This window comes from Molothrus ater, chromosome 6 (genome assembly GCF_012460135.2).
Source record: "Molothrus ater isolate BHLD 08-10-18 breed brown headed cowbird chromosome 6, BPBGC_Mater_1.1, whole genome shotgun sequence".
Lineage (NCBI taxonomy): Eukaryota > Metazoa > Chordata > Aves > Passeriformes > Icteridae > Molothrus > Molothrus ater.
In genome coordinates this window covers 23,409,046-23,431,543 of record NC_050483.2, presented here as the reverse complement: position 1 = coordinate 23,431,543, position 22,498 = coordinate 23,409,046, and the positions used below count along the sequence as shown (strand labels likewise).

General features: G+C 44.5%; 1 protein-coding gene across 6 annotated transcripts in view; it reads left to right on the top strand.

Annotated features, from left to right (window-relative positions):
- SLC39A13 (solute carrier family 39 member 13) overlaps positions 1–22,498 on the top strand; it is a 150,245-nt gene that overhangs the window by 116,480 nt on the left and 11,267 nt on the right. For 2 of the 6 annotated variants that reach the window (XM_036383302.2, XM_036383301.2), the window contains 3 exons: positions 19,204–19,503; positions 19,945–20,058; positions 21,699–21,817. In XM_036383302.2, coding sequence (XP_036239195.1) covers positions 19,236–19,503; positions 19,945–20,058; positions 21,699–21,817 — 501 coding nt within the window. In that variant the 5' untranslated portion in view covers positions 19,204–19,235. The other 4 variants (XM_036383299.1, XM_036383298.2, XM_054515040.1 and 1 more) reach the window with 4 other exon arrangements.

The window sequence follows — 22,498 nt, the reverse complement described above, 5'->3', positions numbered from 1 at the left end:
AATCTGTCCTACAGGAGGCTACACTAGTTAAATTTGATGGGATTTCAATCAATTACTTCTTACTATCTTTTTCAGAGAGAACTTTTTCAAAGTTGCAAGATGCTGCTATCGCTCCTGCCTATGGCTCTGCCTGGGCAGTCTCTGAGCTGGCTCCTCTGGTTTTCCTTTCAGCTGTTGCTATCCAGCTGTTGCCTTAAGTAAAGCCCATAAATGCTTTGATTTATGGATCTCACTGAGAGGAAGAGGAAGTACCGTTTCTCCAGTAGCTCTCTGCTAACACACATTTCTTACTTCAAACCCTTCTGGGTTTTTATTTAAAAATCACCCTGCACACTTCATCCTGTCCCTTCATTTGTTCTCTTAAATTCACTGGCAAGGTTTTTACTCTGTTTTTTTGGTATCTTTACTGTATTTTCACCAGTCAGCAACTTCTTTTAACTCCTCATTACCTAATTTTGCTAAGCTAGAACTCTTCAGATCTCCTTTTGCGAAATATGTTTCAGATTTATTTGGTTATTCCATTGTTTGCTTGTTTGTATTCATTGACAAAACTGAAAGACCAAAAAAATAGTTGGAACATGGAGAAAGAGAAAAACAAAAGGAAGGCTGAAAACTCAAAACACAATTTCATCACTTTCAGCATAACATATATTTTAGTCCATCAATTTATCAATTCAACCTTAAATCAAAGCATATTTTTATCACATCAATTGAAGCATAATTTTGTTTAATTTCACTACTTAGAGTTTCTACAGTGTGAAAGGCAGACAGTTTGTTCTTCTCTTACACACTTCAGACTTGATTTTCCCAGTTCTTTAGCTCTATTGATTTCACCTGCGCTTGTTGGAACATTTAGACTACTTGACATTTTACCAATAGATAATATAATCTTCAGAGCTGAATATGATCCACAAAGAATTTTGTAGTATCAGATGTACTTTATTAGCTTTAACAAAATCAGTATCCAAAATATTCAAACTCTATGTTTTCAATTACGGGGTTTCTACATGCCAATTCCATGCTGGGTCCACCAAATTTTCTTAGCTGGAGTAACTTCCTTATGTCAGGATTATGTGACACAGCTAGAGTGATGTACAGGACAGAGCTGACCTCAGAGAAAAAGAATATTATTGTTTCCCTTCTTTGTGAAAATTTCTAGCAGTTCTAGACTTATTTAACATTCTGCTTGCCTCAGGTTTCAGTTATGCAGATGCCCACATTACTTTTTCCCTTTGAGCAGACAGCTTGAGTCTGAATCAGATGACAGAATGGTTGGACAAGGTTGCCTAAGGACAATGTCTGTTCTGCTCTGGACATTGCAAAAGAAGGGACCACAGCTGCCATAGACCTGCCTGGTAAACCCACCCTTGCTTATTCTGTAGCACTCAGGACTGTAAGGTTTTTCTTTACTGCATAGAACTTCAGAAAATCAGGAAGAAGATTTTTCTTAAGGTAGGCTAAGAAACACTTGGAGGAGATCAAATCAGATATTCTATGGTTATTTCCATGCTTCCTGACTTAATTTTAATTATTATTTTCCACTGAAGAGTTAAAGATGGATTTTGGTTCATCACCTTCCAGAACCATTACTTTTGTTCTCTAGTCTTCAAAACTATGGCTCAATCTCTATTGTTATGTGCAATGAAGCTTCATTTAGGATTTGTATTTCCTGTGAACAAAAATAATTAAAGTTTGTACAAAGAGAAAAAATAATTAAAAAGAAAAAGGTTTTAAAGAGCAACCAAAGCATTTTTATTTGGCATTTTTTCTAGTTGATGATAAGCTTGACTGTCTCTCTCCCCCACCCATGCAAACACTGAGCTTTGTTTCTGTAGATCACAAATGGCATGATTTTGCATTTCTGCTTGCTGCTTTGGGTGAAGTAGAGCAGTGGGGCTTTGCAGAGAGGGACAGCTGGGTGAAATGTTTCTTGCTTTCTTGATTCTTTCTTTCTCTTTCAAAGTGAGTTGTACTAATCCTTTTGGGAAGGACGAAGATGGTGCTTTTGCACAAATATTCTCAGCAACTATTCTTTACTTTGGCAATCTTGGAATTTCCCTGAAGGCTTTTGTTTCTTGCAAGTTCCCTGATACATTTTTTTCCTTCAGTTTATTTCCTAAGTCTCTGAGCCCCAACCAAACTTGGTCGCTGTCTTCCAGTGATATAGTGGAAAACTAACCTTTGACCCATCCAGACCCTTTGGAACACCAGGACTGTAATAAACTACAAAGAGATGTGGAGGTATGGCTGCTGCTTGCCTCTGGTAGATGGATTTTATCAAAAAAGGTAGTGCTGATTTGTATCACTCAGCCACACTAAGGTTATACAAAGAGCAGCAAAGCCCCAGGAGCATAACAGCCGGTCTGCTCATAACCTCAGACCTTTATCTCTCACAGCCAGCTTCCTTCCCACACCACAAGCACCACGTGTTATTTTACACTGAAGCAACACTCAGCAACTGGGGTCTATGTGCCCAAAGAATGGAACAGGAAAAGGAGGATGACATAAACATAAGATGGGTGGGCAGCGCATGGACTATCATGGAGCAATACTCTCACAAACCAGTGCCAATCTACTCCCTGCCACAGTATGTGAGCTTTGGAGAGCTTAAGAGGGGCTTTTCATCAGTAGTTTTTTGTCTTGTTCCAAGGTGTTGTCTTTACCTCTGGGTGATGAGAAGTGAATTTGACTAACAACTACTGAATGAGGTGAGAGAAAGCTGAAGGAATCAGAGGGTGATAACACCTGCTCCAGTCTGCCGGAAGGCACCCATGACTAAAACCAGTGTCCCCCCAGTCCCAGGGGACAATCTGTATTGCACCCAGATATATATGTGTTGCTGGCAGCAGCCCCTCTAAAGTTCCATTACTACACAGTCACATCACTCCACGTATGAATTGAAATTTGTTGAACCCCACAAATAAGTAGGGAAACTATTTTACCCTTTTATGCATTCTCTGTAACTCATCGCTATAGGGGGGAGAGAGGTGCATTTGGAGTTCAGCAGAGTGGGACCTTCTAAAGCCTTTGGCAAGGGATAAATCCCTGACTGCATAAGCCTGGAGAACAAAGAGAAAACAAAGGAAAATCTAAAGCCCATGGGTAAAGTTTTGTCTGAGTAAGAGTGTGTTGGTATTTACTATTAATCACCAACAAACAGGACAGATACTTGGCCATTGAGGTTTTCCTGATCAATATGTTGCAGGAATCAGAATAGTATTTCTTACTCTTCACTTCCCTGATATACAGCATAAAATGATAAACTGTCTATAAAGATGAGAGGGGGTAGGCAAAAAAAAAAAAAACCTAAACCACCAGAGACAGCTGCACAGATCAGCAGCTGTGACACACACAGGAAATTTGGATGGAAAGAACCATTAGTGCATTGAGACCATCTCCTTGACTGTTAGCAGGGCCAGCCTCCTTTTAGCAGACTTTGAAAAAGCAGCTCCTCCATGACACATGTGGGTGGCTTTAAGATTTTGTCTTCTTAAATAGACTCAGGCAAGAGGCCTTTACAGATATCAGTCTCTGCCACACCTTTTCTAATTTGAACTTGCCTCCATCCTGCAACAGAAACAGGCCTATCCTTTGTATTTGAATGACCTGTCAAGCTTCCATTTTGCTCATTGTTATCCAGGTAATGACTGTTCCTATGTTGTTCTACAGCAGTTTCAATTGCATGACAAAACCCATCCTAGGATAGGCATGTGATGTGTAGGAACAGCTGGTTTGCAGCCCTTTCATTGAGTGATGGATGCGTGTCTTAATTGTTAGAGGAAATTAATAGCATGTACATGTCTCTTGCCCAAAATGCACATCTCCCATCAAGCCTCAAATGCTACAGTTTTGCTTTGCAGACCATCTGCTTATTCTCTCAGTCCCTTAGGAATGGAGAGTATTAAACAGTTGATAAACACAAGCTCAAATTTCAGAGACTTTGTGACAAGTCTGTGCTTGGGCCATCCTGATTTCCTGCTCATAATATGATTGATTTCCAATTAATTTTGAGAGAAAAATCCAAAGTATATGTTGCACGCGTAACTGGATAAATTACATGGCAACTCAGAGGGGAAAAATATTCAATCCAAATTTAAAGCTTTTTATTTTACCCTATTATAAACTACCAAAGATACACAGTGGATGTTTTGTGAAGAGCTGCAGCTGGAAAACATCTAAATGCACTGGCAAAATCAGAGGTCTGAAGACTTGAGTGGCTCTTAAGCCCAGTCTGTCATCTTCTCCATATTGTTAGACATAGAAACCATGTGTTTTCTGTCCAAGTCGCACAGCAAACCATGTGGAAAACAAAGAGCTATAAATAACTCCTCCCCAAAATGAAAGATGATTAATCTGCTGCTTAGTCTTTACCCATCTTTGTATTAAAGCCAGATGATGTGGCCATCACTGTGCTCTTTCCTTGACCACCTCTGCTACTACTTTGGTGCTCTCTTTCAGTCTTCAAATACTTGCAGAAATGTCACTTTAGCTAACAGTAACCTCTGAATTACATTCCTGGAAAGGCAGATTTCATGAAAGAAAATGAAATAGCAAATGCTGACACAGGACAACATGCTCCACTGTTTAGAGTCTGGTTTGTAATCTAGGATATTGAGTTAATTTTCTGACTCATTATCTGGCCACTTGCATCCTCTATGCCTTTATTTTCCCTCTTGGTCAACCCAGGCACATGTTTAGTGCCTTGAAGTAAAACACCGTGTCTAAAAAATTAAGTGTTTTGAGATCTGTCAATTAAAAAAAAAAAAAAGCAGCAATACCAGCGCTAAATGGTCTTACCAAAATGAAAAGTCAGCTGAAACTGTGCTACAGACCTTAAAATCCGTGCAAGTCCAGGAAAAAAAAAGTCCAATGAAAGACTTCATCCCTCTGTCCTTGCTACCATTTACCCTTTATCAGGTATGGAGTATAAATCACCCACTTGGTCTTAAATCTGCCCAACATTTAATGGAAATGCAGTGGCAAAAGTGGTGTAAACTTTACTTAGCTAATGATTGCAAAGAGATTGCAGTTCAACAGCCAGTGATATTTCAGCACAGTTCTATAAACATTTGTATAACAGTGGTACAACAGGATGTTTTCTCAATAGAATTGGGATGGATATGTTTGAAACTATGAAATACATAAAGCACATGATAGGGAAGTTTATGCAGAGTTTTATGGTCTGTTTTTAACTAGACACTTAGTAATGACTATGCAAGTATTTTTAATTTTGTTCTGTTTTAGTGTGTTATAAGCCAAACAATGGCAGCTGAATTGAGCAAGAAAGATGATTTCATTTGCTGTTGAAAAAAAAAAAAATTTCACATGACCTAAGTCACACAGTTAATGTAATTCAGTAGCATATTTTTTGATTTATCTTCTTTTCTCTCCAATAATTTCTTTTATAGGTTCTGTCATTCACATTTTGAATTTGATTTCCAACTAAGTTACAGTATTTTTTCTTGCACAGGTATAATTTCAGCCAGATACTGTTCTCACCTACTTCTACAATAATAGGAACAATAACAATTTTGTAATGCCTTAAAAGTCAGTGATTTGTGTTGGCTACATAATGTCATAATTCCAGGCTAGTTGGTTATTTTGAATTCATTATGCATTTTGATAATCTTAGGGTGAGTCATAGTTAGTGGGGAAGACTCAGTGAATGAAGAACTGAAATTTCTATTGCTTTTCCATATTTTCTTTTAGACTACAACTTTGTTTGTTAGTTGGTTGGAAAATAAGAATTTGGAAGACAACAGCAGAGGAATAGGATTCTGGTGAAAGAAATTAAAACTTTCTTTTCATTTGTAAATTAAATTCATTAATTTGTGAATTTTCCTAGATTTTTTAACTGATGTTGTAGTTTTAAATTGAATTTCTGCAAGACATCAATAGGTATTTCATCCTGGTACATTTTTTGTATAGTAAAAGTCTGGAAGTTTCCCTTAAATACTTTGGCAACTCTGTGTAGGGCCTGTGTATTACTTTAAAGTAGAAAAGTTAAATCTCACTGGGTTATGAAAATATGTCTTTGAAAAGTATTTATCTGCACATAAAACTTTTAAATGCTTATGACTTTATACACAGAAAATTTTGATCATCATGAAATTTTTGGACAGTTAACTAATGATCTCTTCCTTTTCTTATGTTTTGCCAGGCCTCTCAGGCTTCCCCTTTGACATAACTTACTCTTGTTCCCTGCCTATTTTTAATATTTTGGTAACTTCTTGTCTTTGGTCATCAGTATCTCCTCCTGCTCTTTCTTGTCTTTTTTTTTATGTCCTTCTTGTGTCTTTCTATGATGTCTAAAGCTACCAATACATCCTCTTCCATGCACCTCTTTCCAGACACAGCATCGTTTTCTCTCTTCCACACCATGTTCTTGGGAACTCTGTTACAGGGCTAAAAAGGCAAACCATAGTTCAGCTCCATCTACAGGCTTGTAAATAAATCTTGTTGCAACTAAGTACCCTAACAAAATATTTTTGTAGTTCAACTAAGCCCTCTGTGTGGGAGGTCAGCTTTTCAAACGCACGGTGGTTCATTTGAAAAACTCCCTTGGGGCTCTGACCTTGTAAGCAAATCTCTTAGAAACTGGTACCAAATGGCTTTTCATGATGAGCTGTCCAGAGAGTGTCTGCTCAGCAAGGGTACCTTTTCACAGGCCAGAATCAAATCTTGGTTGTATCTGTACATGGATTTTATCCCACCCAAAGGAGGAGAACTCAGAGTGCTTCATCTCAAGCGCCAGTGCAGGACGAGCTAGGACAAAAATCAGTGACTCCATTTTGACACAAGCAGGAAACAATGAGAGGGAGGGGGCCTTGTTTCCACAACATAAATAACATTTTTGTGACTCCCCTATCATGATTCAGCAGCTCTGATGTCAATTTACAGTAACAAAGGAGACGGGAGATGGTCTATGCGGGAAGGAGTGTCGACAAAAGCATCTTGTACAACTTCCTCTGGGCTCCTCAGCTGTGTTATCAGGGGTGGGCAGCAAAGCCCCAGACTGCTGAGAAGAGGCCTGTGGTATTAGCAAGAAATGAGGGTGGTAGATAAACTTTCAAACTCAGGATCTGTGATCTTTGTGGGGTCACTGGCTCTGCCAACCAGCAGATGTATTTCCATGGTGTAAATAAATGCCTGACCTGGGAAAAAACACAGTGTTCAGAGCATAGCCCATTTCTGATAGTGCAAAATTGGTGATGCTCAGAAACATGGGATGAGCCTAAAAATGTCATGGCTGGTTAAAACATTTTTAGATACTTGAAATATTAATTTCGGGCTCTTATTTTTGCCTTCTTTTTTTTTTTTTTTTCAATTTTGTCAGTTTCGTGTTTCAAAATTTTTCAAGCTACCTAATTAAAAACTTCTGAAACAAAGAGAGACTGAGATTCCATAGGACCTCTTGCTATGTCAAGAGGTTTGGCTTCTGAGAACACAAAACAAAGATGAAATACAAAACACCTAGTATGAGGTTGTGTGTTGAAAAGGGATTTGGCAGTACTGTGTCTCATAACTCTCCTCAGCTATCTTTATCACTATTGTATCTGATACCACCTCTATGCAACTAAGACCAGTTTTACAGACCTTATCTTTGAGATGCTATGCCTTCATGCCAATTTTCTCCTCCTAAGGTTTACTTTGTGTTGGACTCTCACAATCTTTTCTTGCCCCAAGGTGCTTGTTTCCTTCTTCTATCAGACCTGTTGATTCCTTGCTAAATTGACTCATGCTTGGACATTTCTATCTTTGATCCTAGCACCAGGAAACCATTGCTGTGTACTGGATTGCTCATCTTGATGTTGCATGTAGATTGTTCTGTTTAACCAAAACATCAAGTTTCCTCAGATTACTGGTAACATGTTCTTGTGAATGTTAGTTGTGATTCAGTGACAATTCCCTTTGCTATTCTTCTTCTGAATCCTGCTCCGTAATATCTGCCACTAAGTTTCAGTCTTGCCTGTGACACTCCCACTATTACTTCAGTCCTGGGCTTCTTTGTCAACCAGAAAAGAAAAAAAAAAAGGGCTTCCCCCACCTACTTTGAGTACCTCAGATGAACTTAGCTATCAATTGCACTTTTTTTAGTGCCAGCTTTATACAACTTCTGTCACCTTAGACAAACAGAAATGGAAAAACCCTGATCTCACAGTTTTCTTCCGTCTTTGAGAACTTAATTTCATAATGTAGGATGTCAGACTGAAACAGAGCAGGAGATGTTCTCCTTGGTCTTCTTACAGAGCTATTCATACCAGCCTGCAAACCTGAGTAGTTCTGTGTTTTACCCAAATGGAGACAGCATAGATTCATCAGGAGTCTGGAAGGACACTGTAAACCCCTGACCTCTACACTGTTGTGACTTCCTCATTAGAAGAAAATTAGGCTGGAGTAACTGCACTTAAATTTTGAGTGGTCAATGCTAATAATGGATCCTCTTGAATTTAAGAAGCTGGGAAATGTAATGCTGCCTCTGCTAGCTTGAGGTAGGCATTGTTCTGAACCATAGTAGTAGCTTTGGAGATCCTTCATTACAACCAACCCCTTCATTACAGAGGCCTGATACTTAAACCTTCTCTTCACACCAAGCCTTACAACCACTGCTCTTAGAGCTCTGCCAAGTGATGGCTCCTCCACTTACAGTCAGTAGCTCTGAGTGACAGCACAGGCCTCACTACTCATAGTAGCTGAGAGTGTGAATCTTGGCACCAGCATTCAGAACATGGCCCTCACTAGGGAGTGATGTAGATCACATGCTGTGCAGAGCCTGGAAGTGTGAATGTTGCTTATGAAGTATGTGTATGCCTGCAGCACTGATACTGAAACATGCATACACAACTGCAGCCTGTCCTCTGCCAGCTGAAGGGCAGGAACCAGAGCTGGGTCTCTACCCTGGAGACATGAAGCTGTGCTAGGTTATAGAAATCAGGTTTTTCATTACTGAGCACTGAAAAACATAAGGAAACCTTCTTTCATGGTCAGAACTCAGCATTAACTACATTTAGAGCTAAGACAAAGACAACTCTGTATCAAACACAAAACACATACCCAGCTTGGTAGGATAGTATTGTGACCTCGCTATTTAAGTCTGAAACTCTAGTGAGGAACAAACACATGCTGGTCTTCTGCTAGAGGTTAAGATTCTGCTAGACCTTCCAGCACTGCTTGTTTTCCATGATTCCATAGATTTCCCTTATATTTCTTGCTTACACTTGTCAAGATGAGGTAAATCAGCATGAATCTCCATTCTAACTTTTGAAAATTGTCTATTGTTCATGTTTTCTCATCTGCCACATTTTTCTCATGTGCCAAATTTCTCATCTGCCCTAACCTGCTCTCTGGCTTTCCCAGACCAGGCCCATCTTTTTTCTTCTTCCTCCAGAATGGCACTGAGTTCTGCCCAGATTAAACAGCACTGACCAGGCAGCTCAATTATTCCTTACAAACACCAGTAAAGTGCTAGTCAGACTGAGCTCCCAGCTGGAAGTTGTGTGTCTGTGCATGGTAGCAGGCATAAAAGGAGTCACTGCTGCAAGTGGACAAACTTGAGGTGCACACAGAGTTAATATGCTGACAGAAATACTGAGCTTTACATCTGAAAACCCAAATACAAAAATAATATGATGAGTAAGACTAAAATTCCCTGTTCTGAGCTTCCATGGGGCCAGCTCCCCTCCCCACCCCCCTTCAGGGCTCAGCAGTCACTTCTCCTTTTCTGCCGTGCCTTGCAGAAATGTCTCCTGGGATGAGTCAGAGCAGGACTTCCAGGCAACAGTGTTACTGCCTTTGGCCCCACCAAACAGTGGGCAAAAATGCCTCTGCTGGGGCCTCACAGCTCCTTTCACATACTTTGAGGGCTCCCTCTGATTCACTTAACCCTTGAGAGTGTTTTTTTCTGAATCAGAGGATCATAGAAAACATTAGGTTGACAAGGACCTCTAGGAGGTCGTTTTGGCCAGTCTCCTGCTTGAAGCTTCACAAGTAGATCAAGTTGCTCAAGGTCGGGGCCAGCTGAACTGCTGAAAATCTCCAAGAGATAGCACAGAAACCTTGGACGTCTCTTCCAGTGTCTGACCACCTTTATTGGGAAATTTAAAAATCTTTCTGCCCTGTCGTTTTAAATGCCATGGTCTGGCCCTGTTTCTCAGCTTGCCCATGCCCTCTGCCAGTGCTTCACATCGAGTCCTCCACATGCAGGCCTTCCAGAGATGTTTTGATGTGGTCTCTCCAGAAGTTTTGCTGGGGCTCTGGTACCTTTTCTCTGTAGCAAGTGCAGTTTCAGGGCAGTGCTCAGGCCCCACCCTTTTACAAAAGTGAGCTTTTTACTGTACCACAGGAAAAAGTATGTTTTAGAAGGTCCCGAGGACAGAGTATAGAGAGTACTATTAGGTGTGAGAAAGCATGAATTTACTAAGCCACTCTGACCCCTTTATTAGCAAGTTTTGTGGTGGAAATTCAGCTGTCAAAATGTCTTTCTGGGGAAGGCGCAGACTCCCCTGCAGTGGCCAGGGAGCCAGGCTCCTCTGCAGGGCCCCGTCCTTCAGCCAGAGCAGAAGCCTGCCAGGCTTTCTGAGACACTCGAGGCTGTGCCTGGCTAAAGGAAAGCCTCCCATGGCGCCGGAGTGACCGGGGGAAGGTGACACCATCCCTGAGCTCGGGCTGTCCGTGTCCTGCCAGCACAACGCGGCGCGTTCGTGGGTACAGGCCACCGGCGGTACCGCCCCGCTCCCCGCGCCCGCCGGGCACTGCCGAGGCCGGTGCCGCGCCCAGGGCCAACCGCGGCGCCGCTCAGGTGCCGTGAGCTCCGCGCGGCCTTCAGGCGCCTCACACAGCTGTAGCTGCTCGTGTTCCACAGACGGGCTCCCACCCACCGGGCCACACCCGCTTCCCTGCGGGCGGGTTCCCCCGCTCCCCCCGAGGCCGCTCCGGGCCCGGCCCGCGGCTCCCGGCGGCGCCGTTGGGCGGGCGGGCAGCGCCGCCGCGCGGGGCCCCCGCGCCATTGCAGCCGCGGGGCTCGGTGCGCTCCCGAGCTGCGGCCAGCACTCCCGGGAACCGGCCGGGACAGCGGGAAAAACTGATTCTCCGCCCTTCCTTTTATACTTATTAACCTTTTTTTTTTCAGGCGAAATACTGTAAACGGATTTTTCATATGGGTGACGCAGCCAATAATATACTCCTTTATCAATTAATGTAGGACTTTAAAAGATAATAACAATAACGATGTGTATGTAGCATTTGTCATTAATTGACTAATACTTTTGAGTGACTTAATTTTTCAGTAACCAATGTACGTCCCGTGCTCCACTGCTATCTCTTGCCTTTTGTGGATGTGCAGCATAGCAGCCTTTCAGGGCTGTGCTTGAGGTGTATCCCATGTCTCTGCCTTCAGGGTGCCACTGAACTGTAATGGGTTTACTTTTTGTGTTTTTAACTCTCTTCTGGAAAGCTCCCTCAGTTCCATCATTGTCCCACTCCTGCAAGAATGATACAAGAAGACTACAGAGGTTGTAAATAAGGGTAAGCATTGGAGACACTCAGGTAAGGACATTAGGTAGGCAAGAGCATCAGTTACAAGTCAAAGAGAACTGAATATATAGTGACTGTTTTGCTAGTCTACCTTTAAAAGTGATCTGTTGGGGTTTTTTTACCCTCAGCTGGGGAAATAATTCAGCAGAGAATACAGAAACTTAAAAGTATTTTTCAGATAAATGATATTGAAGTGATTCTGTGGCTTGGGGGAGTCAGGAGGAGGTCCCAGATCCCTGATTTTTTCATGTGGATCTCTAGACTATCACTGAAAATGTCACTGCACAGCCACCAACAGTGTAAAAGCTCCATTTGATGCACAGCAGCTGACACCTGACATGAGGTACAGAGCGAACATTTAATCCAGAATACTTCCTGTGCTGACTTACAGCAGGATGTCATAAAAATGGAGAGCCTTGGAGTGAATTCCTGCATCACTGGAGTCAAAAGCAAACCCACTCATTTCACTGAGACCATGGTACCCGTACTGCTTGCAATAGTTGAAATTCTCTGTGTGGTTTGGTTTACCTGAGGGGGTGCCTGTTGTAACTGTGATAATAACAGCTATGATCCATCAGCACAGAGAACTGTGCCACTGGAGCAAGGCTCAGGAAGGCTGAGGATAGCAGTAGGAAGGCAGCTGTAAAACTCAAAACCTATAAATTGTACAATTTGAGAGCAAAATGCAGAATATCTTAAAAGTTTCGGCTTCCTATATAAACGTTCTGCTTGTAAGCAGGAAAGTTACAAGTTATCTTTAACTGCATTTGCAGGGCAGCAGCCTGTAGGATTGTGCTGCTCTCACACGAATGCAGGAAGAGCCGCTAAACCATTGCAGGCGACTGCGGCTGACTTAATTCCTAACTCCTGCTCCAGGGCATGACATTGTTGTGATGTAATCAGATCGGGTGAAACCGTAGCGAGAAGCACCAACATCAGCACTGCCTTCTTGGGAAATAGGATTCATTCTGAAATCTGGAACGAGAATCAAGTTCTGTGTCTCAGGGAAAATGGTAGGAGATGGAACTTAAAGGTACATCAGTACATTCTGGAAAGTGTCTGTATTGGAAACAACACAGGTCCAACCTAGCTTGGCTGGTATAAAGGTAAATCTTTATTCTCTTCTGACCTAGTTTCCTAAGCACACGCAGTTTCTGCAAATCTCTGCAAGAACAGTGGGTAACCTTCACAAGAGGTAACTAAGAGGGCACCAGTGCTTATGGAGCTCTGGTGGTTCACGATTTATCGTGAAGGTTGCAGTGAACCTGTGAGGAGGAAGCAAATTGGTTTAAAAGTCATTGTATCTTTCAGAAGCATTTCGAGGCTCAGTCCTCAGCCACATCTTCTGCTTTAACAACTTCCAGAAGTTCTGCTCAAACCCCGGTTTCACACTGTGCTTGTCTCTAGACATCTGCAGCCCAAAGAATTTATAATCCATTTAGGGAGATTAAAAAATAAAGAAAAAATAAATCTCAGCAAGCACGTTCCAGAAGTCGGGGTCTCGCACAGCACGCGTGTCCCCGCAGCCCGCGTCGGCGATGTGCACAAACAGCGCACCGTGACGGCTCCGCGAGGGGCCGTTCCCAGCACTTGGTTTGGCCGTGCCCGTGGGCAGCCCCGCTCCCGCCCCGCCGGCCCGGCCGGACACAGCGGCGCGGCCGGAAGCACAGCGCGGCGGCGGCGGCGGCGGGTGCCCGGCGGGGCGGCGGCGCTGGAGCCGAGGAGGCCGGGACCGACGTGGCCGGCCGGGGGAGGCGGAGCCGAGGGGCCGCCGGGCGGGGCAGGCCCGCGCCGAGCCGCGGCTGGATGGCAGCGGCGGCCCGGGGCGCGGCGGCGGTGGCGCACGGTAACTGCGGCGGGCGGCCCGGGGGCGGGGGTGGCCGGGCCACGGCCGGCCGCTGCTGCGGTGCGAGGGGGGACGGCGGGGCCGGGTGCGGCAGCGCGGCTCAACCTCGGCCGGCGGGACGGGGTGAGCGGGGACGGGCAGCGCCACACGTAGCGCAGCCGAGCGAGCGACACCCCCCCCCCCCCCCTCTGGAGGGGTCTGTCCCGGCCGAGCGAGGGACAACTTTGGGAAAGACGTGGCGGGGAGCGCCTGGAGGGGCCGCTGCTGCCGGCAGAGGTGCCCCGGCCCGGCGGGACCGTGGGCTGCGCGCCGCCCGCTCCGGGGCCGCGGCTGCCCCGGACTCCCGGGGCCGCGTCCCCCCTTGCACCCGCCTTTGCCGCAGCTCGCCGGGGGAGCGGCGCCGGGCGGCTGCCGCTGCGGACGTGCCCGGGGCTGCTAGCGCAGTCCCCGCGGGGCGCAGCCGAGAAAGTTTTGGAAGTCCCTCCTCCGGCAGATGATGCCGCGGGAAGGTCTCGGCGCGGGGGCTGCCCCGCGGGACGCGCGGAGCGGGGGGGGCCGGGTCTGCGCGGCCACACTGGCACAGGGACCCCGGGCGGCAGCCAGTGTGCCGCTCCAGAAAGGTGCGGGAGCAGCGCTCATTGCTAATTCGCCCCGCGGCAAGCATGTCTCGCTTTGCATCGCTCAGCGTTCCTCTAATGGAAAACCCGCGCTGTGTGTCCCGTCCGCCGCGATGTGACAGACAGTGAGTGACACGAGCGGGCCCGCCGCGTCAATCGCCTGCGGTGAGAGCGGGGCCGGAGCCCGGCCCGGGCTGGGCGAGGGCAGCGGGAGCGGGCCGGTCTGCCCGGCCTGTGCTTCGGGCTGCACGGAGAGCGGGCTGGGAGGAGAGACGTCCCAGCTAGCCCAGGGGGAACGAAGGGCATTGCCTGGTGCTCAAACTTCCCTCTCATCCTAGGGATGAAAGGATGCAGAATGGGGAAGGAGTCGCAGTCTCCCAAACTCCGTTAGTGTTCAGTCGGTTTTAAATGCCTTCCTTGCCAGCTCGTAGGTTTGCCCCGGGTCTGTAATCTCTTCTGATCTGCGACCCATTGTTTGTAATCCTGTGCATCCCCAACTTTTAGCTGCGCACACTGTCATTTGCAGAAATGTGAGTGCAGTCTGTGCAGAGTGGTTTTTTATGAGAGGGATGGGGCAAAAGGGAAGGGTCCCACCAGAGCCGTGCATTCCTTAGAGATGGGCAGTGATTCAGAGAGAAGGAGTGCTCAGGGAGTACTCAGGGAGTACTGGAGACCTTTTGTGCTTCTGCCGAGGTCAGGGTTTCCAGGAGGAATTCTAAACTCTCCACGGGGCTAATGGAGGGAGGTGGCTCATGCAGTTTTTTTGGCTGAAAATTATGCTTCCTCCCTGGAAAAAAACTTTTTTCCATTCCATGCAGTACTCTTTTGCAACTGTAATACCAGGCAACTGGCTTCCAGGGAAAACACTGGTAAAAAAAGCATTTTCTTTTAACTTTTTTTCCTTTCAACAACATCTGAAGTGTTATTATGTGGCAATGAGCAACTGCGCTGAGAGAAGAAATTGTGTGGTCTGAGAAGGCAGAATGTTGAGGAAGAGAGTAATAGATAGAAGCATGGTCATCATGTCAATGTTTCATTTTCTCTTTTCCAGTAGGTTTTTGCCTTGGCATTTTCATTTTGTCCATGTTTTCTCAGTCACTGCCTGCTTCAGAGAAGTTCAATGAGGACTGTGAGGTAGGGGAGGCCCTGGGAGCCTCATGGATCTCCTGGCTTGGTGTGCAGCTTCCTCTGCCGCGCTCAGGAGCATGTAAATGGCAAATTCTCATTCACTTGTTCTTTCTGGGCTGGGAAAACCTAATGGTTATTGCAGTCCTGAGGCTGTTGCAGGATGAGCTGAGCAGACCTGAGTCCTGCATGCTCAGACAGGTAGTGCCCTGGAGGGTGCTGCCAGTGGTCATGGTCACCAGGCTGTGAATCAGGCACAGCTGGGAGCGGTGGTCCCAGACAGAGAATTGACAAACCTGATACATAAATGACCTGCTGGCTATTTTTCTCCCAGAGTTGCATGCTCTTAAGTATGTGATAAACCCTACTTGAGAAAACACATCTCTAAACCTGTTTATGCCTCTGCCTTGTGACCATAGATGTCTCTGAGAGCTTGCAGTGCTTTCTCTAGAAATTTCTCAAGACATTCTCTGACCGGGTTCCTAAAACAGATGTTGTTGTCTAAAATTAAGGCTAGATATAGACTTCCTCCACCCTTTGCAACTGTTTTCTGACAGGGTATTATTTTCCTCTTGAGCAGTTTTTTTCCTATGACTACATCTTCACTGCTTATTTTCTTCCTCTTAAATACTTGCCATAGGGGTAACCAGTTTGAATGTTTGAATTTAGAGACTTTGCTAATGTTCTAATGAGATGGAGAAGCGAGAAGCTTGTAGAGATAAAAAGTCCTTTTTTTTTTTTTTTTTTTTAGCAAGTGGTTATGATGTGTTAGGAATAAGGAAATGCTGGGAATATGCTCTAAACAATTAGCTGGACACAAGAGCAGTTCAGGTGTGTCCTGAACAATACACTAAGTTTCTCATAGATGTTTTATAAACATAAGGAATTTATTGCATGAGATATGGGGTTGTTCCTGAGGCATGATGTAATGATGGTCTGGCTGCACAGAAATAAAGAAATGTTCTGCTTTTTCCTCACGTGAGTAACAGCAGAATAAAGACCTGTGGACCACTGAAAGTTGAACCAACACTAATGTGAGTTAGGAGAATCAGTTTTCTACACTTTATACCCATTTGTTTTCCACCACCATCCCCTTTTTGAGGAACCTGATCCCATGAAGCCAAGTATGCAAACCTCTTTCAGAGTCCTGGACATGACCTTTGTCCTATGTGCTACTGCATCTCAGTCTCTGAGACCCTTTCAGGTGTCCCTTGGGGCTTTTGTGGGTTGTGAGTGTGGAGAATGAAATGCAAGAAATCGACCTGTTGAATCAATTGCAGTGTTTACTTTTCCAGATTGATTCTCAAAAGCTGTGAAATGTTACAGAAGAGATTTGTGCTGCTTCCCATCATTGCTGAGTGCTGTGTGTGTGTTGGTTCTTCATAGGCATGTACAGTTGTATAAATTCTGATTTATTTTTGGTGTATTCCTCACAAAGTTCTCAGTCATTTTATAGGTCTAATCCAATCATAAAAGATGAGGACATCCATCAGGCCCACTGCAGGGTTGGAAGGGGTGGAGGCCTGAAGGACTTCAAAGAAGGGATCTAATCTTTGCAATGGAATGGTATCTGCATCAGCTGTTTCTTTTTCTCAAAATCAAAATTAAAAAGCCAAACAAAAACAAACCCCAAACAAAAAATAGTGCTGGAAATTCTGCATCCTAGATAACTAGTTTCAGTATATCCCCAGTTTGGCACTATATATATTTGTTTCTTCATCTTCAGGCTAATCTTGTTTACCATTTGAACTGATGTGAACGAATAGTTGAGTACTTTCCCCCTTTCTTGTGACTCTTAATGTATGCAGCCTGTTCTGTTCCTTTGGTGTTATCTTTTTAAGACTAAACACACCCAGGTCCTTTGGTTGTTTTTCCAGGTCATGCTCTCTACACTCTAGTTTTTTTTTCTTTCCACTGCAGTGTCTCGGATTTTTGCGTGTGTTTTATGAGGAAGAATATGTGGGGCTGGATGTGGTCTGTTGGCTAAAGACTCACCTGTGTGACACCCACAGCGTGACTCCTACTATGTCCCAGGATAACTTTTACCCTTTTTGTAGCAACATAAGCCCGCTGGCTTGGAATTAATTTCTCAATCAGTGTGTGCTTTTTCTTTGTGGCATGTTGCAATTACTGTTCTGTCATTTGCATTCGATTTCACACCTGCCTCCCCAGCCCTCAGTGTACTGTTTTTTACTGATCCTTACTGAAATTTGATAGTAGGTTGTAGGTAAGTGTGGCGTTCCTGCAGCCAGATCAAAACACTGCATTCCCTAAAATCCTGAGCTGGTTTGAACTTGCTGTGTTGAGGGATTTTAGTTTTTTTGTTGTAAGAGAAAAGTGATAGCTTTAGTGGTCCTTGATCAACTAGCCAAGTCTGTGTCTTCACTGATTCCTTCTTGCATCCCTGCTCCTGATGGTCACTGTGCTTGGAGATTGGTGTTCTCCTTCAGAGAAGCCATGGGACCCTGTCCCTTGATTTCTTTTTGATTGCTTTTGATTGCAGCTTGGCCTTCCTCCTGCAGTGTTTTTGTTCAGGGACTGAAATTGGCAAAGGGCCATGAGTTTAAAAAAGCAGTTTTTCCTGCTCATTTGTTCCGATGCCGCTCACTGGTGGAGTCTGGTGTGAGCATGGAGAGGTGATGCTTCGGGAAGGAGGGGGGGACAAGGGGCAACATTGCCCTTTTCATCCACAGCCTTAGATTGGCTCCAGCATCCTGAATTTCATCTTGAGAGTTTCAGGTTCCTTTCTATCTGGCTGTTACTTAATGCTTTGATATCTTTATCAATTTGTTATCTTATAGGTAACTACCAACTGATCATTTAATTTGATCAAGAGTCCTTCAGAGGATTGAAGTTACTGGTGTGTAACTTCTCCCACCTTTTTTTTTGCTTTTATAAAGGTAGGTGAGGCATGATGCTTCTCCAGCCTTCTTGTGGCCTTCCCATACTCCTGTAAATTTTCAAAGATGGTCACTGATGCTTCAGAGATTAGACTGGTTTCTTACATGCTTTTGGGTGAATGCTGTTTTTGCCTCTTGAGCTGTTTTGTGAACATTTGTTAGGTCTGTCTTTTTCTAACCCACCCTTTCCTCCCATTTCCAAATTATTTTTGCTTGTCACATTTCACTTTTTCTTCTGGAGATTGAAGGAACATTTGTACTTCAGCCTTTACATCATTTGCTTTCTTTTCCGCTTTGTCAATGACTGTAATTATTTTTCTCTTCTAACATGCCCTCTTCAGTTTTCTTGTGACTGCAGAGCTCTTACTAACAGCTGTGCTGATTTTGACTAAGAGACCATCTAATCCAGTATCCTTCTACAAAAGGATAAAATCAGGAGAAGTAGATATGGTATTTTTCAAGAACACTTCCATTCTCCCACTCCTCTCATATCAGGGAATTTCTGAGTCTAATGTGAGCTGTTTAACCCTTAACAATAAATAGATTTGTCTTTCTAGTACTTGTCCTGTCTTTAGATGAGTGCATGTAAAATTTTTCATCATTTTTGGAGAAGTGCTATCACACAAGTTACCTACTGGTGAAGGGTCATATTTGTTTATTTTGAAGCTGACCCTCACTGGCTCCATGTGGATGGATGTCAGCACTTGTGTCTGATGAGATGGTGAATAATCTACCCTGTTCCCCATCTTTTCACCACTCATGAGTTTACAGACCTCTGTTATGTTGCCTGTCTTGCATCCTAATTTGTTACAGGGGTGCTGTTCCATACCAAAGAGAAGACTTACCTGGTAGCATCTCTGGTCAATACCTTTTGCTGAAGCCTTGGGATACTGAAGGGCAAGAACAAGGGTACTTGTAGTCCTTGTCCAGCCCATCTGAAGGGAAATAGTGAAAGCCTGATGCTTTCCCCAGATGTCTCAGTTTCGTGCCCCATTGATAAACAGCCTCTCTGCCCTTTAGTGCTGTGTTGAAATCAAGAAGAGTTTCAGGTGTTCCTCATGGGTATTCATACCTGTGCTAAGACACTGAAGGGAGGGTGTGGTATGGCCAAGGCTTTTCCTCTGGGATGGTGGAACAGAGGGTTGAACGTGTTTTCACGTCTTCTTTCCTCTTATCTTTTCAGAGATTGGCCAGCCCGGCTGAGACCACTTAGCAATGACAAAACAAAAACTCCTGCTTGATGGGACGCTCTCCTTGTTGCTGATCGCGGCCTGTGAAGCTCAGCAGCTCCCGAGGAGTCATGTTGCTGCCAGTTCTGGTTCTGTGTGTGACAAGGAGGCAGACTCTTGGGGACACCTGTTCAGCAGCGAGCGGCTGGATGCTTGGATCTGTTCCCTCATCGGTTCCTTCATGGTGGGGCTGAGTGGGGTCTTCCCCTTGCTGGTGATCCCCCTTGAGACGGGAGCTGCGCTGTGCTCCGAAGGTGAATCTGCCAGCTGCATTGGCCTTTCTGAAGCCAAATGTCCTGGGATGTGACAGCAGCACAGTGCTGAACAGGACCTTGTCACAGAAATGTTGTTCTCTAAAATAAAAAGACTGGTTTTGGTACTTTAATGAATTTAATGAACCTTTAATGAATTTGAAAGGGAGTCCTTTGACAAATGTAAGCCGTGGATGGAGCTTGTACAAAGAGTACTGTTTTCCACCCTGCTTGGTTCAGTACCCACACACTACTGTCCCAACCAAGTGCTGTCAGGGCTTTTTCTTGCACTCCATTTGGTTTGTTCTCTCTCTTTCGAAAGCTTGCTTTGCAGATGCTTCCAGTTTTGGTTTCTTCATGCAAAATCTCAGCTGGAGATGTCTTGGTTCCTAGCTGAGTAGTGATCAGTTTTTTTCTTCTTGTTTCTTCTTTTTCTTTTTTTAGGTGGGTCACAGCGTTTGAAGCAGTTGTTGAGTTTTGCAATTGGTGGACTGCTGGGAAATGTGTTTCTCCACCTGCTTCCTGAAGCCTGGGCCTACACATGCAGTGCAACAACAGGTATGAGAGCCTTATGTGCCTGGAAGCAGCTTGTGCTGTGCCTGTTTTGAGTCTGTTCTGCCTTGAAAGCCCAAGACCAGCCAGTCTGGGTCAGCCCAAAAACTGGTCTAGGCTGGTTTCCTTTTTCAAGTAATATATAAAAGCAAATGCCTAGGGAATTATGTGAGAATAAAAAACCATACGTGTAATACTTCATCTTTGTATTCAGCAATCCTCCAAAGACTTTGAAATTAGAGGCTTCCTCAATTTGCCATGGTTTCTTTATGTTTAGTACCTTGGAATGGTTTTCTTGTTTATTGACTTTTCCTATCATGTCTTGGACTCCTGTAAATCTCTGTTGATTTTCCTTTGTTCCTTCTGTAAGGAAAGGGAATGCTTCTTTAAGCTGATGGGAGGTTATGGTTGTGTATGTGATCTGGTACATGAACATGTTCACCATCTTAGTTGGGGATCAGGTGCACCTTTTTTACAAATCTGTCCCTAAAACAGTGTTACTCCTAGAACCTCTTTCTTGGCACTAACTGGGGCCCGTCCCTCTGTTGGATGCTTTGATTTATGGGAGCTCATGTGTTGCAGTCTTTGCTCCATGAGAAATCATGGAACATTGTCTATAGAGCCACCATTAAGATTGGAGGGTGGGGCAGGGGGAGAAGAAGAAAATGGAGGTGACAGAAACTTGTGTTTGCCAGCAAACTAAACACTGAGTTGGTATAGACCTTTTGGGATCAGTGTAGCTCCTTCATCCCTCAAATAGCCAGGGTTGCTGAAACCTATAATGTTTGTATCTGTCTGCTTCAGCAAATTGATATCATAGAAGGCAAGTGCTGCTGCATCCCACCTGTTGAGAAATCAAGAAGTCATTTTCCTACTGAAAATGTGAGAGAGGGAAGATGATGCCCTGGGTTTCCCAGACTTTCTTGCACCTGTGTCCTGGGGTTTCAAATCTGCCAGGCCTTTAGTGCTCTTCTTCATCACAGCAATAGCACTGTCAGCAAAACCTCCCGTACTTTTTTTCACCCTTTCTACAGTGGTTCCCAAATTACTCTGTCTTCCTGCTCAAGCTTGTTTGCTTCTGCCAGACTGTCCTGAAGTGTAAAGGTTTCCTTGACCCATGTAAGTCCTGGTACAGAGTCGTTCTGTTCTTCCATTGCAGTGCAGTTTCCAATTCTGGCAGTGAGACTGAATGGATTATTATCTCACAAGCATGACTGTAATTGAAAAGAAAGTTTGTAGCTTTGGGCTTAATAACTTGCTGAGGTGTGGCAGAAGGGGGAAGGTGAGTTTCTAACTCCTCTAATGGCAGAATTCATGTCAGGGCTTGCTTCTCAGTAGGTACAGCTGCTGGATTTTTGTTGATGTAATATTCACTTGCCTCTGGAGCTCAGGGAAATTCCCAGTGTTGTCAGGAAATATTCTGGGTTGAGCTGATGTGGAAAAAGGGATGGTAGCTCTCACTCTGAGGGTCTCGAGATGATGAGATCTGTTAGATCAAGAATGGGGAAGTTAAACTAATCTGTTTTGAGATGTGTTTACTCCTCCTACATTGCAGGGAGTTTTTCCACTGTCATTTATTTTTTTGTCTTGGAAATGTGTGAAAAGCTATGTATTTGAGACATGAAGATTTCTCTTTTGACCTTCAGGAGAAGGGCAGAGCTTTCAGCAGCAGAAGCTTCTGGGTCTCTGGGTGATCATTGGTTTCCTGACCTTCCTGGTGCTAGAGAAGATCTTCTTAGAGAAAGAGGAGGAGTATCCTGGTGTGGTAAGTTAGCAGCCTGAGGCAGGGGAGTACTCTTATATTTGAAGCTCTGTACTAAATACTTCATCTGTCCTATCTGACAGTGTCAGGAAATTATCCTGTAGCTGTGAGTACCTTGTCATTGCCCTTTGGGAGTTTTTTGCCACTTCTTTGCCACTGGTCCGTAGGAGTAGATTTCATCTTCAGGCTTTTGTTTTGTGGTTTTAACTGAGATTTCTCACTTCTGGTTTGGTTTTGTTCTTTATGTGGTAAGTGTAAAAGAGAGCTCCTGTTCTGTGGGGGCTGGGAGCTGTAGCACTCTGCAAACCAGACTTTTGCTCAAGTAAGCTTTGAGGGGTGACAGTTTGCTGATGCATGTTCCACGGACCCATCGTGACTCATTCTCTTTCTGGGTCCTCAGTCAGGACAAAGGCCAGCCTTCTTGAAGATGTTTCTTCTTGGTTATGTCCTGGACCAGGTGTTTGTTTGGGTGACTTTTTGTGGTAGAAGGAATTTGTGACTGGACAGGTAATCCTAAATTCAAAGGAGTCACCCAGCTGCAAAGGGGAGATGTAGATGAGGTAGCAGAGGATAATTCCAGGACAGAGGAGAACACCTAGTCTTCAGCGATCTGCACAACTCCTAGTTGCAGCTCCTTTAGACTGTTCAGTCCTTGCTGTGCCATGACTTTTGAGAGGTGAACCT